This window comes from Haemorhous mexicanus, chromosome 2, assembly GCF_027477595.1.
Source record: "Haemorhous mexicanus isolate bHaeMex1 chromosome 2, bHaeMex1.pri, whole genome shotgun sequence".
Taxonomy (NCBI): domain Eukaryota; kingdom Metazoa; phylum Chordata; class Aves; order Passeriformes; family Fringillidae; genus Haemorhous; species Haemorhous mexicanus.
In genome coordinates this window covers 30,429,967-30,447,436 of record NC_082342.1, presented here as the reverse complement: position 1 = coordinate 30,447,436, position 17,470 = coordinate 30,429,967, and the positions used below count along the sequence as shown (strand labels likewise).

At 45.6% G+C, this 17,470-nt stretch overlaps 2 protein-coding genes across 4 annotated transcripts in view; one reads left to right on the top strand and one right to left on the bottom strand.

Annotated features, from left to right (window-relative positions):
- Window positions 1-5,697, top strand: part of VTCN1 (V-set domain containing T cell activation inhibitor 1) — a 20,031-nt gene extending 14,334 nt beyond the window's left edge. For 2 of the 3 annotated variants that reach the window (XM_059838109.1, XM_059838107.1), the window contains exon 6: window positions 1,522-2,012. The gene's annotated coding sequence lies outside the window, so the exon portion shown is untranslated. Of the gene's footprint in view, window positions 1-1,521; window positions 2,013-5,568 lie in introns of those variants that run through there. The other variant, XM_059838108.1, reaches the window with a different exon arrangement.
- Window positions 2,022-17,470, bottom strand: CTC1 (CST telomere replication complex component 1). The gene is made up of 24 exons (XM_059838102.1): window positions 17,416-17,470; window positions 17,197-17,336; window positions 15,506-15,752; window positions 14,413-14,609; window positions 12,667-12,811; window positions 11,981-12,283; window positions 11,682-11,810; window positions 11,122-11,348; window positions 9,467-9,638; window positions 9,181-9,381; window positions 8,819-8,945; window positions 8,504-8,618; window positions 7,700-8,162; window positions 7,260-7,349; window positions 6,833-6,976; window positions 6,477-6,547; window positions 5,585-5,685; window positions 5,088-5,253; window positions 4,787-4,873; window positions 4,543-4,702; window positions 4,004-4,068; window positions 3,599-3,761; window positions 3,331-3,457; window positions 2,022-2,512 (listed from the first exon to the last, which is right to left on the bottom strand). The coding sequence occupies exons 1-24, from the start codon at window positions 17,434-17,436 to the stop codon at window positions 2,352-2,354; spliced, it is 3,822 nt and encodes a 1,273-aa protein (XP_059694085.1). The 5' UTR covers window positions 17,437-17,470; the 3' UTR covers window positions 2,022-2,351.

Below are 17,470 nucleotides of genomic sequence, written 5' to 3'. Positions count from 1 at the left end.
CCTTTAGGTGGGACACATGGCTTGTCCCTCCCACGGGCTTCTCCCATCACTTTCGACAACCACAGAGATCCTTCTCTTGCACCATCAACTATCAGCTCTTACTTGTCCCCTCATTTTCTTTCCTGGGCACCCTCTGGACCTGGGCTGCAGTTCATGGCTGCAAGGCAGCACGGGCTTTTTCCTCTCCCTCCCTGCTCACAAGACCTGCTACAGTACAAGCCTTTCTTGCTCCCACTTTACTCACACAACTCCACAGTACAGTGTGGTGTCTCCAGTAAATACTACAGACACCTTGAACATGGCTAGAGGGAGCTGCCAGCCTGAGCAATTCCCTGCAGACCTGGAATAAGGAGGGCTTACACAGCCAAAGCACAGGACAGCTGCCTTCAGTAGTTATTGGCTTTGGCTGGTAGGACCTGGAGGGGAACTGGTGAAAGGGCGAGCTAAAGAAAACCAGCTGAAAGGTACATGTCTGTCCTTCCACACAGAACAGGTATTACAGCTACTTTGATAGCAGGACTCACTTCAGGCTTTCCTCCCTATGGGGCTGAGGGCTTTAGGAGTTCCTGCTGGTTCCAGGGTACACCATAGTACAAACATGAAATTAGCTGATTTTTCCTGTGTTATTATTTCTTACCCACACCAACAACAGGATACTTTGTTTGGCTTCGCAAAGAGAGCAAGGAATGTGATAAGGAGAATTCCATAAAGGAAAAGTTCTGATAGTAGGACAAGACATGTTCCCTTGTTTGATCTAACACAGTGACCAGAACTCTGATCATGGGAGAAATTCAGACACAAACAGGAAAAGGGTTTCCCGCAATACAGCTAAGAATAGCTCCTTCAGAGTACTAAAAGCAAGCAAATCTTAACTCCCCCAAAACCAGATTTGATTCACCCATCTCTTGTCTTGTGATTCTCTGACTGTACTAATAAAACTGTAAATAGGAGGCAGTTAACCTCCTTCATCTTCTTGGAATGCTAAAATCAAACTCCCCTGCTGAAAAAGATGGGAATGGCAGAACAGCAGTGGGTTGGAAAACTGCCAGCAGGTTTGGAATATCCTGGCAAAGACAAACCACATCTAAAGTCCTCTATGAGGAGTGATGATTGCAGTTGTAATGTGAAATGGAAGAGGAACAGATAAGCAGACAGCAGACAGAAAACTAACATACAGCATGAGGAAGAAAAGGAGACTAGTAAGATACTACTGGAAGCTTCAAGTTATTAAAGTTATTAAACCCAGATATAACAATAGAGCTGATTTTTTTCTTGTTTTTTAAGTAAGTGTAATCAGGTACTTCCTATCTATTTCTGTCTGCTACTGTGTTATTCATATTACAGGACTACTTTCAGTTGCACTTTTTAACCAGTCTTATCACTTTTAATCTTTGTCTTATCACTTACAGTCAACATTTTCCTCAGGCTGAGATAGTTTCTTTTGGAGGTTTTTTTGGTTTTGTTTTGCTTTCTTTCTGGAAGGTGGAGAGAAGCTTAAGTAAAATCTTTTCTGTTCTGCAGAAAGCACCCACAGAAAGTAAGGCTGTCACAGCAACATTTGAAAAGACTTCTGCTTGAAGCTGTTTTGGCAACCTTTTATGATGGAGTCTCACAACGTTAATGAATGGTGGCATCTATCAGGTCTTGTGCCACTCACACTTCGGTCTCAGAAGTGGACAGTGGGCCTTGAAGAACGACACTTCACTCATGCTCAGTAAAACCACTGCCTGTATCACAGCTCAGTACCTCCGTCTTCTTACCAGCCCCCACCTAATGTTCAGGCTGCTGCTGATAAACTGCAAAACAATGCCCAAATAATCTTGTCATTTAGCACTGTGATTTAGTCTCCAAACAGCAGCTTACTCACTTCCCTTCTTTTCTTGAAGGAGATGCTTTAAAAATGTAATTATTTCAATCAGGTTAAGAAGACCATACCCTGTGGGAACTGTATAGTTTTGTTAATGGTCACCATACGACAAGTAAACCTGAATACTAAAATAGATACCAAAACAGATACAGTGTTCTTTAAGTAATATTTTCATAGCTTTATTTAGTAGATACTACCACACAAAATGCACACACTGTGTGCCCTAGGCCCAAGGCAAGAGCTGTCACATAGGAAGCACTGAACATCTCTCTTCCAAAATGTAGTCCAGAGTCACTGTTTGACAATGGCCCAGAGTGACCATTCAGGAATTCCACAAGACACAGCAGTTGCTTGACTGCACCCTTCACCCTGTGCTCACAGGCTTGTGCTCCCACTGGAAAGGAGATTTAAAAAGCTCCCGATCGCAGTAGGTATTTCCATAACTCCTCTCCCTCTGGGAGAGATATTAAGCAGTAGCTCCCACTCAGCAGGAACTGGATGTCCTGCTCATCCTCTGGCTATTCAGGTAGTGTAAGGTATCCTGTCCCACTTCCTCCACCTTCAGGCACAGCAGGCTCAGACGAGGCTCCACTCGTGACACGAACTCCACTTCACCACAGCGAAAATTCCGCAGCTGCAGGGGAGCTGCAGGAGAAGGATGCAATGGGTAACAACTCAGTACAGGGCTCTGGCTCTGCTCTAGCCCACAGCTGCACAAGCTGCTGGGGGAGGGAAGGCCTTGCAGCAGCTGCTGGGCATCTGGTAAACCTCAAAGGACAGCACGATGAATGACTCCGGGATGTAGGCAGAGGAATGCATTTTGCCAGCATCCCTCCAACCTGACATTCCACACTGTGAAATGCTGTGAACTGTGTGCTCACAGAGCTGATGCTCTGAGCTTTGTATCCTCTATCAGTATCAGCAACCTGCCTTTACAGACAGTGTACATGACAGCCAGAAAGTTTCCACTGCAGAGCATCCTCTGGTGAGCTTAGCGAATCAACCCCTGCAGCACCTGCACTCAAGCTCTAGGTATGTGTGCAAACAGTGTGAAGAACTGGTGTGAAGAATGTTCCCTTAACACAACAATTGCACAGTTGTGGCAGCATGAGCTCAGAACTCAGCACTCATGAATTCAAAACACTTCAGTGCTGATTTCCAGGTGAGGATATCCAGGCCTGCAGTCGACCCTGCATGCTGTCCTATCTACAGTCAAAACCCTCTTGATTTGAGAAGCCTGCACAGTAACTCTGGCTGATCAGATTCCTGTCCAAGACAAGGACTGGGAATCTTTCTCAAGAACAGTTTTATGTTTCTGTGTGAAGTAGAAAAATTCCAGGAAAATCCTTCAAAGATCTTGCTATGATGGGCAGTGAAGGCACCTCTCCTTCCCCAGCCTGGTGAAATGCCTCCTCCCTTCCTTCCCACACTAAATATTAGAAAAGCCAGCAGTACTTGCTTACCAGGCTGCAGGATCTTGGAGGGCTTCCTGTCTAGGCTGAAATCCAACAGGATAGGGCGACATATGAGAGGACTTCTGCACAGACTCCTTAGGTAACAAGCAACAAGATCCTCAGGTTCCTCTAGACACTGAGGAAGGAAAGAGTGTGTTGCCAGGGAGTGTTCAGTGGGAGGCAGGGAGGCTCTGGAACACCCGGAGCAAAGGGAAATCCTGTCCAGCCGAGACTTGAGCCCAGCAGGCTGCAATTGCTGCTGGAATAGCCCACTCACCCCTGTTCCAGGAGCTTCCCCATGCTGAATGCACACGCTGCCCTTGCTCTGCACACAGTTCTGCACAGCTTCCCACTCGAGAAGGCTCAGGCCCAGCACTGCTGCCACATGTTCATTCCTGCACAGCACCACAGCTTCACCTGTTCCGTCTTCCACCAGCACCCTGTGCAGAGAGCAGGCAGGCCGGGATCAGGAGGGCAGGACAATATCTGCTCCCTCACAAGGGTCATACCCCAGAAAACACATCTCGGTAGAGAGTTTGTTCACATCTCAGAAGATGTGATAACTCCATCTTTGCTGTTGTGTCCACATCCCATCCTTGATATGAATTTTCCCCGTCCAGTCTGTGGTGTAATTTGCTCCCTCCTTCCCCCTCTTTCCACACCCAATCCCTACAGCACTTACCGTGCACTGGCTTGCCTCACTCCTGTTTGTGATGGACATGGAGGATTGTGTCGGGTGCACCTCCCCTGAAGGAAGAACAAAGCTACAGCTATGTATGGGTGTAAGTGAGAAGGGGAAGGGACACTGCTTATTTTAATCCATCTCTAATTAAGTAGGCAAAAGTGTAAAGAATTTCACGGCATTTCCAAGAAGTGCCCTGGGAAAAGTTTATATGGGGAGAAAAATCACTTGCTGTAAGGTGCTGATCCCCAATAGCAGTGAACATGGGAAGAGCAGAGCATTAAAAGAGTAGGATTGTCCTCTTCCGTGTCCTCACTCCACCCCCAGTCCTAGCTGCCATCCTGCCTGGCATCAGATACACACTTCTCATCAGTTATCACTTTGGTCCCTTTCTAATATGCAAGTCCTTCTCAGACACTGGAAAGAGGGTTTGCAATTGAGATAGGAACTCTCATTTCTTCTACATGGTAGCAAAGGATGTGTGACAGTAAAGAATCTGCAAGACCTCTCACAAATTATGTTTGTGGAAGCTTGAATACCTCTTTGAAGATACAGCTGCAAAGTGAGCAAACCCATTGCAGGCACACAGTCAGTACACAGGACAAGTGGCATAAAATCCGGGCCTGGGCCACGTTTTGCAGCTGAGGTCTCAAGCTGGATAGAAACACTAGAGAGGGGGATGAGGCTTCTCCTGCAGGACTAGAAGAAATAGCAATTTGAGAAGCTTGGAACATAGAAGCCTTTCTTTGGACGCTCTATCATGAGAACAGACCCAACACTTACCCAAAAGGAAAAGGCAGGTGAGAAGCTGGCAGAGATAGGATGCTCACACAGCTGGAGGCAATGTATGTGCAATAAACATTATGGAATCTGCATTATGAAAGAGCAGATGTCAGAAAGAGCTCACAGAAACCAAACACTCGAGTTTTCTTGGGATGGCTGGGCTGATCTTCATTTGTAACATGGTAGGAATAGAATTTATGGTAAGGGACTGGGAGAGATGAAGGTTTGAACAAGTCCACGTGGGAGGTCAGATTAAGAGATTTCAAAGACAGTAAGGTCAGGGCTCAAAAGACAGGAGCACCTTGAGATCTTGCGTTCCAAGTTCTGGAAGAGTATCTTGGCTCCAGGTAGCAAGCCCCTGAGGTGCTGCAGGTAGGTGGCAGTAATGTAAATGTCCATCACAACAGGGGAGCCTGGAGCAGCTGAGATGCTGAGCTTCACACTGTGATCCCTGGACAGCAGAGTCCCTGAGGAGGCAGAGAACCACACAGAGCATGAGCTCACTCACACAGGCAGCATGGCCTGTCACTAAGCTGGGCCTGCTAGAGGGGCTTTTCCTCCCATCATGATGAGGCTATCACTGTTCCACCTCACAGGTTTTCTGGAGACTGCATTCCCATTCCATCTCCACATACACAGTGTGCAATTTCCAAGCCCTTTGACATGCAACGGGATGCAACATCCTGGCATACTTCCGCTATTCCCAGATGCAGCAGCACACTTAGCCAAGTGCACTGGCTCTCTGAAACAGAGAGAAGAACCAATCTGTTGCTTCTCAACAGGCTGCCACAATCTTACCTGTCTGCTTTGGATGGCCAGGTGGCTTCTCATTCTTGGGAGAGGCACACAAGGTCCTCTCCACGATCTCACCACAGAAAGAAACAAGAGAACCTGTGAAACTGAGAGCAGACCAGGATTTTTGTTCTGCCTGAAGACAAAGGGAGTGGAAAAAGGCCTGATTTCAAGATTGCAACAAAGTGGAGCACTGTTGGTTAAGCCCAGTTTCTGGGGAACCTGCCCTTGAGCACCTGAGCTACTGGATCGAAGGCAGCTTGCTGCAGCCTACCCCTCCCAGGGACAAGAGGCCCCTTTACCTTGCTTTCTGCTGCTTCAGGCTCAGCAGTGAAGATGAAAGGTAAGGCACTACAGCCTTCCTCTCTGCTAAACTCCTAATTGTTTTTCTGAATTAGATGAAGAAGCCAAGCAAAAAACCCACAGTTTTTCATAAAGCACTGGTGAAAAATCCAGTGTACATACATATCACCCAAGATTAAACATGCTTTGAACAGAAAAGCTTCTAAGTTTATTATGTGTTTGAGCAAGGTATGCTAAAAAAAATCTAAAACAAAAAAAACCCAAATTTTTGGGTTTTTATACATTCAGTCTGATTTTCCCTGCTGTGCTTATTTCCACTTCTGTCAAGAATTTGGCAGACACCTTCGGGACTTAGTCCACACCAGCAGGAGCCAAACCATTTTCTGGACACCATTTTGCAGTTTTGTCACCTACAATCCCTTTAGCTTCAATAACCAGGATGGGAGAAGTCTGAACTACTTGCACACAGATTTTCCAAACCATATTCCTAGGGTGGATATTTCATTACACTTTAATATAGCACTTCCCAATAAAAATCACCACAGAGCCATTCCCTAAGACACAGTCAATTGTAATTTGGGGCAGACCAACATACCTGCTGCTAAGCACTTCTGGAATGGAGGCAGTTCTCTGGTCCATGCCTGTCAGCACTGACAGGGCTGTCAGCTAGAAGTGAGGGAGACACAGCCTCAGATGGGTTGCAGTTTACAGGCATCCCCAGCCAGAGCAGAAAAGACAAGCTCTGCGTGCTCAGAGCTAGGTCAAGCAACTCATGCTTCCTCTCCAGATGAATTCTGAAGCAGGAAAATGTGAAGCTCAGCAGCAGGCTCTGATGGAACTTTGAGCAGAACAGTCTCACCAACAAGATACTGTATACTGATAATTTCTAGCTAGTTCTGGAGAGACCTACAAGTAGCCTGTGAAAGCCCTGTGCAATAAGGCACTGCATACCTGGTGCTCAGGCAGACAGGAGATCCAGGTCTCATGCTGTAAGTGCCAGCTATCTTGGACAAGCACGCACAGGGGGCACGATGGCCTGCTCAGGAATGTTGCTGGCACAGGTGGAGAACAGAGCTTGTAGAACACTTCCAGGTCCTGAGATAAGAGTGATAAGGCAAGGCAGATGACTATTAGAATAAAGGACATTAGAGTTCAATAGGGAAAAAGTGAAGAACAATGGTTTACAAAAGAAAAAAAAATCCACTGAACTCAGAGCTCTGAGAATTTTAATCAAACACAGAACAAAACCAGTTTCTTGGAACGGCAGAAGGAAATTCCAAACCTTGAAAACAGCTTAGTCACCCTCTGACTCCTTGACTCCCACATGCAGTTCAGCAAAAGTCTCCAAGAGAGAACAGCACAACAGCTGGTCTCTTACCGAGCAGCAGGGCACAGTGAAGCGATACAGTCCATCCACGTGCAGGAATGGAAACCATCGCAGAGACTTCCCCATAAACAGCAGTAGTGCCTGCCGGGGGAAGGGACAAGAGAGAGAGAGAGAGAGAGAGAGAAGGTGATGAGAACTGTTAGGTATGGAATGAAAAATACAGTAAAAAGAGAGCAAGCCCAGCCCAGAGGATGTCTTGATTGAGAAGTAAGGTTAGCACCACCAAGAGTAAGAGAAGGCAGATGCATTTACAGGAAGATGACAGAGAAGATGGAACTTGCTTGGGGTACAAGAAGGAATTTGCTGGCACAAACACACAAAGGCACCCAACACAAAAATCACTTTCCCATTGATACTAAATTACCCCACAGGCTCACTTGAGAGGAGCCAGCTCCCAAACTTATCAAACCACACCCCAAAAGCTGCCTCACTTCTTGCTGCGTCACACCCTCTTTTCCATCACAGCCAGTCTCCTCCAGCTCCAATAGGTTCCCAGTTTCTCTGGGGTGACTCCAGAGCTGTGGTCTGCCCAGCCACAGCACTGTGGCTTGGAAACTGCGCTGCAGCTCATGTGCTTCTTTATCTCCTTCTGGGGGCAGCTGGTAATTGCGTGACATGAGACCCTCTTTCTGGGTAACCAAGAACAGGTGAGATACACAGCTCATTGTTCTGGGGCTGCCCGGGCCCCCCTGACAGTTCTCATCTCTGCCAGTATCTGCCTTGGGATCCTCCAATTTCAGCATTTTTGCCTCTGGGGTTTCCAGCTCAGATGTTGTGCTGCCATCTTTCTTATTCCTCAAAGAGGAGCGGTTTCCACTCCTAAGGCCTTTCTGGATTTGTTCTTCAGCAGCATAGAGAACCTGCACATCCTCCAAGTAGAACTGCACATAGACACTGAAATGACAAATGGTAACAGTGAAACTCCCTATTCCTGACACGTGGCTATCCTAAACAAACACTTATCTGGGAAAAACACATCTGGTGAGTGCCCCACAGGTACTCAGCAGGAGCAGTGGGAAAGAGTGAAGTGGAGGGCTGCTCCCAGGCTGCAAGTACTCTGAAAAAAAGGGAGATGGTGGCTTTGATACTGAGAAAGAGCTCATTTTATGCAAATAGCAAAGAATGGGTGCTTTGGCATGGAAATGCTATGTTGGTAAGAAGGCTTACCATAGTCCAAAATATTATTGGAACTGGAAAGTGATAATTTTATTTGCACACTGAATAAAGGGACTCACCTAGTTTTTTTCTCTCTCAGATGCTCCAGATTTTCCAGGTGCTCCCAGGAGGGAAAATCAGTCTTGAGGAATCTCTCCACTACAAGCTGGTAGTTTTCCACCTGCAAGAGTGATCCTGCAAACACATCAGAGAAAAGAGCTGAACTAAATAAAAAGAGAACATAAAACCTGTAAGGTCAATATCCTCATTTTAAAGTCATGAGGTCAGGCAGTGACAGTTCAGCATCTCCACACAACATCTCTTCATCCTTGTTTTGGAGCTGGAAGGCAGAAGAGCAAAAGCTCAGCCCTCAAATACAGTTTAGTGGGCCATACCTATGAGAGCAGTCTGAGCAAAGGGGCTGCCATCCTTACGGGAGATCACACAGCGAAGTGCGCTGCTCTTGTCCTGCAGCAGGAGGGAACTGCTCCTGGAGGAGACCCTCAGCACACCCAGGAGTATCTGCAACAGAAAGGAAGCGGCAAAGAGCATCAAACAATTCCTATCCTTGAAAGCCATAAATCAAAGTGTGTGCAGCAGCAACTCAAATTCAGTCTGTTTTCAACATGCCACAGTGAGAAAAGCAGTGTTGTTACCTAACAGGAGGAAAAGTGCATGCACTGGACAGGGTGCTGGAAGGCATGGTGAGGAACAGGACCTCTCAAGGCACAGACAGGAAAGAGAAGGAGGCACATACCAGTTGGGGCTGGAAACTTTCTGCTGAGAGTGTGCAGTAGGACCAGGCCAGTCTGCGATTGAGCTCCTGGCTGCCCATATGCTGTGCCTCCAAGGGGGAAAGCAACTGTGATGGACTGAAGCCTTCCCAGCTTTTCTGCTCTGCCACACGGCAAACTGCAGACAGAGATGGGGCCTGGCATGGAGGGTTCAGAGTCAAATACTGTGAACAAGAGAGAGAAAGAACTAATCAAATGAGTTTCTTCCCATCAGACAAACAGGAAACAGCTCAAAGAACATTTACTCACTTTCTGCAGGGGACACTGGTGTATTTTTGATAGAATTTCATTATAAATATCTCTTCCTTCTTCTCTCTCTGGCACCATAGCTTGCAGAAGGGGGACAAGGAACTTTTCAGCAACTCCAGGGTTTTGGTGCATAGAGCTAAGCAATCGACGGCGCCCAAAGAAACAAGAAAACCTGAAAAGAAGTTATGACCATTAAAAGCACAGGCAGTCCTTGCATTTTACTGAGTCTTGCATCTAAGTCAGGGACTCCTGCTTGTTTTTAGTGAATATACTGTATAGGATGAGAATTAAAAAGATCACAAAAAACATGAAATGATTAAAAAATAGAGCATTTAAGGCAAATGCAAATTATGTTGGGCAGACAAGGAACAGGAAAATCCACAGAAATGAAGAGACTGGCAAAATCTCAAAACTCAAATGGCCAGAGAAACAAACAACATGAAGATAATCTCCCTCTAAGCCACACAAATGGATCTCCATGCCTTTTGGCTGGGCATGATATGATTACTCATGTTAGGTACACTTGGCTTTCTTTCACAGAATGCAAAAAACACAAGTCAGAAACAAACACAGACTATTCCTATTCCATTTCCCTCATGAAAAGTTAATTTTGTAAGTTTAGCTTACTGCTTTTGAATGGCTGGAAGTGATCATACTGCCAGCCAAAATATGACAGAAACTGAACACAAATGAAAAGAAATAGCACTCACTGGCACAATTTTTAAGCAGTACCAGGACTGAGCAATCACATTTAAAGAACGTGGAAAAGATAATAAAACCTGAAACTTATAGCTAGCATGATTCCCAAGGCAAAACTGAAGCTGTTTTATTGGCAGCATGTAAAAATTCCACAGTGCCAGTAAAGTACAGGAACACTGAGCATTCTATAAACTGCTACCTGACTGAGAGTAAAATGTATATATTTTATAGTCCAAGGCAGCAGTCACAGTGCTCAACCATAAGTGCTTCAGAACAAACACAAATATTTTCACTAACAGAAGTCAGAAGTAAACCCAGAAACTGGCCCAAAGCTGTCCTGCAAACAGAGTGCAGAGTCAGGGAGAGCACAAAGCCATCTGGAAGACTTGGAGGTAAGCATGGGTGGGAAAATCTGCCACGACAGAGACTCTAAAACAAATTATCACACTCCTGGGAACACTCACAATATCTTTAAGTGATATGCTGAGCAGCTGTTGCTGCTTCCGTGCACAGTCAGGACACAAGAGCCTTTATATCAGTTATGATCTAGTTGTAGCACCAGTTTCCAGCTGCAGCCTCAGTGCCCACCTTGATCTGCCAAACAAACCACATTGGCAAGCAGACACCCCTATGGTGCTTCTGTATTTCAGGACAAAGCCTTCCAGGCAGGATTGTGTGAGTAAAATGCTCAGAAGCACTGCAGCTTCCCAAGACCTTTACCTCACCTGCACTTGAAAAATGCACCGTCTTTGCTCATAGGAGCAACTGCAAGGTAACAAGCAACTGGACACGATGTGAAGTCTGGATAAATGGCTTCCTTAGGCCAATCAACCAGAAGCAATCGCTGCTTGTACTATCCAAGCACAGTAATGTTATGATCCTTTGGTCTAGAAGACACCCAGATAACCTACAAAGCACATTCAGGCATAGCCTGACTTCAGAAGAATTGTCCTCACCTCTCCTCAAAAGTCTCCAGGAGGCTCACCAGCCAGAGGTACAGCGGCATTCCCAGATTGAAGCGGAAGAGCAGCTGTAAGCAGAGATTTCCCGAAGAGGCCAGTGGCTGGTAGGGGGTGCTGAGCCTTGAGAAGCTCTTCAGCACAACCATGCTGTTCAGGCAAGCACCGAGCACAGTGAAAGGGAAGGACGCCAGAGGCTTCTGCAGGAGGTGGACGTTGATGAGCTGGCATACACAGACAGAGTGTAAGAGAAGGGATAGCAAGTCTGCCACCACTCCCCAAAACTGTAACCCCACCTTAAATCCTTTCTCACTTTACTAGATTGTCTATAATCAAGCCTGAGGCATTGAGAGCACAGTTTAGGGAGGAATCAGATCATAATTATATCAACCCTCATGACTGAGTCCAGGCAGCAAGATCTCCAGTTTTGTTCCAGATACTTGCTGAAATAATTCCCATGTTCCTGCAGCCTTCTTTGACCCACACACTCACAAGCCATGCCCAAGGCCTGAGTCTTGTCCACAGAATACTTCATGACCTTGCAAATCTCAACTTACCTCCACACAGGCTCCTGGTCGCAGGCCCCGTGCAGAGTTCAGCAGTGGCTGGTAAGCAAGGCACAAGCAGACTTGGTTATCCAGTAAAAAGAGACCAGCTTGGACATTGAGTACTTTGGTGACAAATCCCTAAATAGAAAGCAAACAGAAAGCAAGAGGACTGTAGAGAGTCACAAAATATAAGAGACTCACAGGCCTGAGCAGTAAGAAAATAAACTCATGAAAATAATGGTTCTTGCAGGCCAGGAACCAAAATGCCAGTGCATGAGTGGGTGAAGGCTAAGCCTATGAACCCTTACCACATAGGAGATGATCTTGGACTCTTTGGTTGGTCTTGGCCTGTCCTCTTCAGCCCCCAGCTGCAAGGAGCAACTGAGCTGGTCAGCAGTCTCAAGGGAAGAAGACTGAGTGGATTCTCCTTGTGAAGCACTGTTCAGAGGCTGCTCCCTCACTTGCCCTGCACAGTAGGGCAAAAGGCAGGAAGAAGCACTGGTGACGAACATCATTTGTCCAGATTTCTTCAGGCTGGACATACTCAGGCCTGTGACTGTGTACGTGTGACCCAGCTGGAAGACACGATGCCACAGCAGCTGGCTGGGTTTCTACAGCAGAAAAACAAAAGCAAATCAGCATCAACTCCAGTGAAAAAAATTCGTCCCGACCTAAATAATCCCACCCAAAAAACCCTTTTCCACCCAGAGGATTGCCTCACACTCTTAGCATAAGGACTGTATCTGCAAGACATTCAGAGACATTCAGGGACACTGCAACTGCATGAGGGAGAAGGACTGTAATTCGGCAGGGCACAGAACTAGACTTCTTACATACCAAAACTAATGTACACTGGGTGCAATTAAAAAGGTATCACTAGTAAAAGGAAGAATAAATCAAATTGGGAAATCAATGGCAAGCTTCAAAGAATTAATCAGCTAGCACATACACAGATCCAGACAGTGAATTTGTGAGCAAAATTCCAAGGACTTACTTGCACCAGCACAGGGACACAAACAGCAGATGCAAAGCACTTCAGAAACAGAAAAAAGAATGTCTTGTGGTGAACACGAAGGAGAGGCCCGAGTCTGGTCAATTCCCCTGCTACAGTAAGCTTTGATCTTTTCTTACATGGAATCCTAGAGGGCAATTGAAGAGGCAACTGAAATCAGAGATGAAAGAAATCTTAAAAGTATCCCAAAAGCAAAATAAACAAATACGCAGCATGTACTTTCCGGGAATAACATATCCAACGAAGCAATATGGTCAATCTCTCAGAGAGGTTTTCAAAACAATATTTGACTACAAAATTTATACTTTAACTTTCCTATACTAAATCCTTTTGATATTTTAGTATTTGAAGACAGAAGGAACAGAAGAACAAATTCACACACTCCATGACAACAGCCATGTTATAAAAGGCTTTACCACAAACAAGCAACTAATTGTTGTTCTAAAGGAGAAGAAAAAAGTCACAAGCAATTCTTCTGCAGAAAACAGAACTGGGATTAGTATGTCCATGGAACATGACACTGTGGAAGCTGTAAGCCTATGAACAAGAGGCCTGAGAGCAACAATGGAGTCTTTCCACAGAGGGAAAGAACAGCAAAACTGAAAGCAGATGAGAGGCAAGAGATGATATTTCTTGAATCAATTCTGTTTGCTGTTTCCAACCTATGTTTCAAAAGATTAACAAAAAAGTAATTTCAAAAAAATTTATGCTTGTAATTTTCATTTTAGCTCCTACTGGACTTGAATATAACCATCCCACTTACTCTGAACAAAACCATTCTTGATTCCAAAACATCTAAACAATTATCTAACTTTATGACTTTAAAAAAACCCCGACCAGTAGTAGACACACAGTAGTACCAGCACCTCACTGTAACATTTTAGTTGTAATATGGAAAATTGGTCAGATATCAGTCAATAACAAAAGAGCTTTATGTTAAAAGTCTGAGAACATATACTGAAATATGGAAACAGTCTTGTTTAGAAAGGTCCCTTGAGCTAAATCAAACACTTAAGCTTAAAATTACTTTCTTAGAAGCAGATAAACCAAATAAAAACAAAAGATAACTACAAAGAAATGAAAGCAGCATGATTAGTGACATTTTATTGTAATTAAATTACACCAGGAATTCTCTACTCAAGAAGATAAAACATGATCTAGCACGACTTGAAATTATCAACTTACTAAGATTTGCAATTCCATTGGCTCATTTTCACATACTGTAAACTAAAGCACAGTTACTCAGTTACTTCTACCAGTTGACATTTACTGGCACTTTCATCTGAGTAATCTGATAAGAAATTGACCAGTGACACATATTAACACCAAAATAAAATACAGGATTACTTTCAAGTTTACTTTTGGTTCACTGGAAGATCAAAAAAAAAAAAAAAAAATTGTGCTACTCAAAAGAGTGAATTTTAGCCTCAAAGGCACGTGAATCAACACTGTTCTAATATTCTTTCTATAATTTGAAATTACATCTAGAAATACTTAAAACTCGTCGTATTTTTTCAAATTACAGAACAAAAACTTCCAATAAACTCCTGTGAAACAGACGATTCAAGAAAAGTGGCTTTTTTGTATAGCTTTTACTTCCACCACTCACTGCTATGCTTCATATGTGGTAGAAATAGAATTTGTCTCTTTCTAAGCCAAGTGCTCTTTGTGTTACCTACCAAGCCAGAGCAACAGTGCTATGAGGAGCTGGGCATGGTAGGTGTTTACCTGGAGGTAAGCAGTGGCTCAGCTGGCACTGGGGAGGTGACTGGAATGCTGTGCAGTACATCCTTGGGGGCATTCACTGGCAATGGATCGACCAGGATTTCCAAGTACCCTGCTGCACTCTGGTCTGTCTGTGGGATATATGACCAGCTTGGGAAGACAAACAGTGAGTCCAGCCAGTCCAGTTCAAAGTGCAAGAGCTAAACAAAAAGATAATGAGATTGAAGCTTGAGATGAGTTTCAGTTTGTTTTCTCAGCACTACTTACAGTGTTCATTACCAATACACCCTGCATGTGCATCACAAACTCTTCTCCTACTGCCAGGCTTCATCACTAAATGAGAGCAGGTTTTTCTGCCCACTCTCTTACCTTGCATGGAGAACTTCTGTCCTTCCAGATGCAAACCTGCCACAGACTTGCTGAACTCTACAGCTAGCACTTCCTGTTTATAGCCACAACCTCAGAGAAAGGTGATAATTAATTCAATGCAAGGCTTGGTTATTTTCAGACTATTTTTCTAAAATTCTTGCTTGCTTTTTTTTGCCCTTGTGTTTTCAGTTAGAAGTTCTTACCAATAAAACATTTTCCTAGACTTTGTCTCATTGGAAGGCACAACTTCAATGCTCTGTCACCACCCGTGTAGGGGTTATTTGTTACCTCAATTCCACTTGCAATTACCTTCAGGAGGCTTTTAAGTCAACTGTCATGCAAGCTATTATTTCCTGAAAGTATGTCATCAATGCATCACTGAACACATAGTACAGCTCCCCAGAAAGTTATTTCTGCTCCACTAGTTGGAATTCAGCAAAGAGTGGAAAGGTCTCCCAGGCCACCTTGTACTGTGGTGAATAGAACAGAACTGTACTGGCTGTCTCTTTTTTCCAGGACAGTACATTCAGCATTTCTTCTCCTAGCAAAGGCACATTTCACATCTTCTATCCTCTGCCCAGGACGTGAGCTTGCTGTTTTCCTGCCTGTTACAGAGACGTGTTACTTCCTTCACTAGACTCTGGCAGAACACCTGAAGCCCCTGGTGGTTTGTGACACTGCCCCAGAAATGGGAATAAACACAGAACCCTTCAGAAAGAGGACATACCTCACATGGGATTATCCCAGTATTGTCCTTCACATATAGGCAACCATCTACCAGCTTTTCTTTGTTTTCTTGCCTTCCATCTGCTAAATAGCCAACCAGGATCAGGTAAGTCCTTGGCAAAGTCTGCTGCATGTGTAAAGCACCTTGTCCTTGATGAGACCATTCCTTAAATTCATTAGTGCTCCAGCTCAGGTGGCTGCAGCATGGTATGTGCTGCTGATGCTGCAGGTCAGAGATGGAGATGAAACTGGAAAAAAAGAAAGAAAGAAATAAAGAAAGAAGCAAGAATATAGCAGTATGTGCAAAGAACTCAGTTTACAAAGTACCCTAATATCAACACTGGAAGAGCCAACACAAACTGTTCTCCAGCCTGTGATTTTGGTACTGGTTTCCAGTGAGCTTCACTGACAATTTTAGGTTGTGAAACTGGAGCTCTAGTCACAATACCCACTTGCTCAGTAGCAGGACATAATCACATTCAAAGGGTGTGAATTTGAAGAGTTTCATGTGATTAGTCGGGGATCAAAAGTTCAAAGCAAGAAACTAGTCTGGATGAGTGATGGGTCTGAATCAGCAATAAACAGTAATTGGATATAGAAAAATTAATCAGAAGACATCAATTTATGCAGGTACTTATGCTGTGCATTTTGCAGGGAAATGAACAGGGGATTAGTTGAAAATTCCATTAGCTGAAACTGCTCTATTTTCAAAGACAGAGCACCACCAGGAATAATACTGTACCTATGATCCGCAAAGGCACAATGCTGCTCGTGTTTTTGTCAAATGTGCTGAGTGCTTTTTGGGAGAAACCCAAACTACAGCAGGACACTGGCTCATGGTTATGACATACAGAAGCAAACAGAGTCTCTCCTTGTGCTCTAGAGCTTGGTGGTTAGCTGTGGATGTAGTACACCGCACACAGACTCACACAAGATAAATACCAAGTACCTTCAACTCTTTATAGATTCTCCTGAATATGAACCAAAGTCTGGTTTAAATGTCATAAAATACACAGGAAAAAATATGGCTTAAATGAGCTAAGTTTAGCTGGTGTGAAAGATCAACCACCTGCATTTATTAACTATTAGTTAAAGGTCACAAATCCCTAATCAATTCCAGTTGACCTTTTCTCCCAAAACTGGTCGTGCCAGAGATTTTAATTCTCCCACAAGTTGGAGCAAGAAACAGATCCAGATAAGCCAAACTTTCCAATATGGATACGTCTCAACGAGCTGCATGTTTTTCATGATGGCGAGCACCCAAAAGCCTTTTAGCAACTAAAATACGGACCATGTTATCCTAGATTCCCCTTTTTTAGGAGCGCACACTCCAACGTTGAGCTCAGCTGGCCAACAGGTTCGGAGACCAGGAGCATCCTCCCGTGCGGGCCGGCAGGATCCAGCCGGGGAGCTGCCGTGCAAAGGCTGTACGGTGCGGCAGCCCGCCTCGGCGAGATGCCCCGCTTCGGTCGCACGCCCTGCCTACCGCAGACAGGCGGAGACGGTGCCTAATCACACCGCAAGGGCGGCGGGGCCGCGCCGAGGCCAAAGAAACGCTTGCGGTTACCGCGTTCGACAGCATCCCTCCCACAGCCGCATCCGGGGCGGGCATGGCGCCGGAACGAGCCGCGCCGAGCTCACCGGAGGGCCGCGCGTGGGCACCGGAGCCCCCCGCCCCCGCCCCGCTGTCACCTGTAGCCGAGAGGCAGCGTCCCGCCGCCCGCGCTCCGCAGGCACCGCAGCACCGCCTCCAGCGCTGCTGCCTCCTGCCCGTCCGGCCCCGGCAGCGCCCGGCGAACGAAGTCCCGAGCCGTCCGTAGCCAGCGCTGCTCCTGCGGGAGGAAAGGAGGGAAGCGGGGTCTCAGTGCCGGCGGCGGGGAGGGCGCGGAGCCGCCAGGGCCTCTCACTCACCGCCGCGCCGGGCGCCGCCATGACAGCCCCCGCGGGCCGCGCCGTTGCCGTGGCG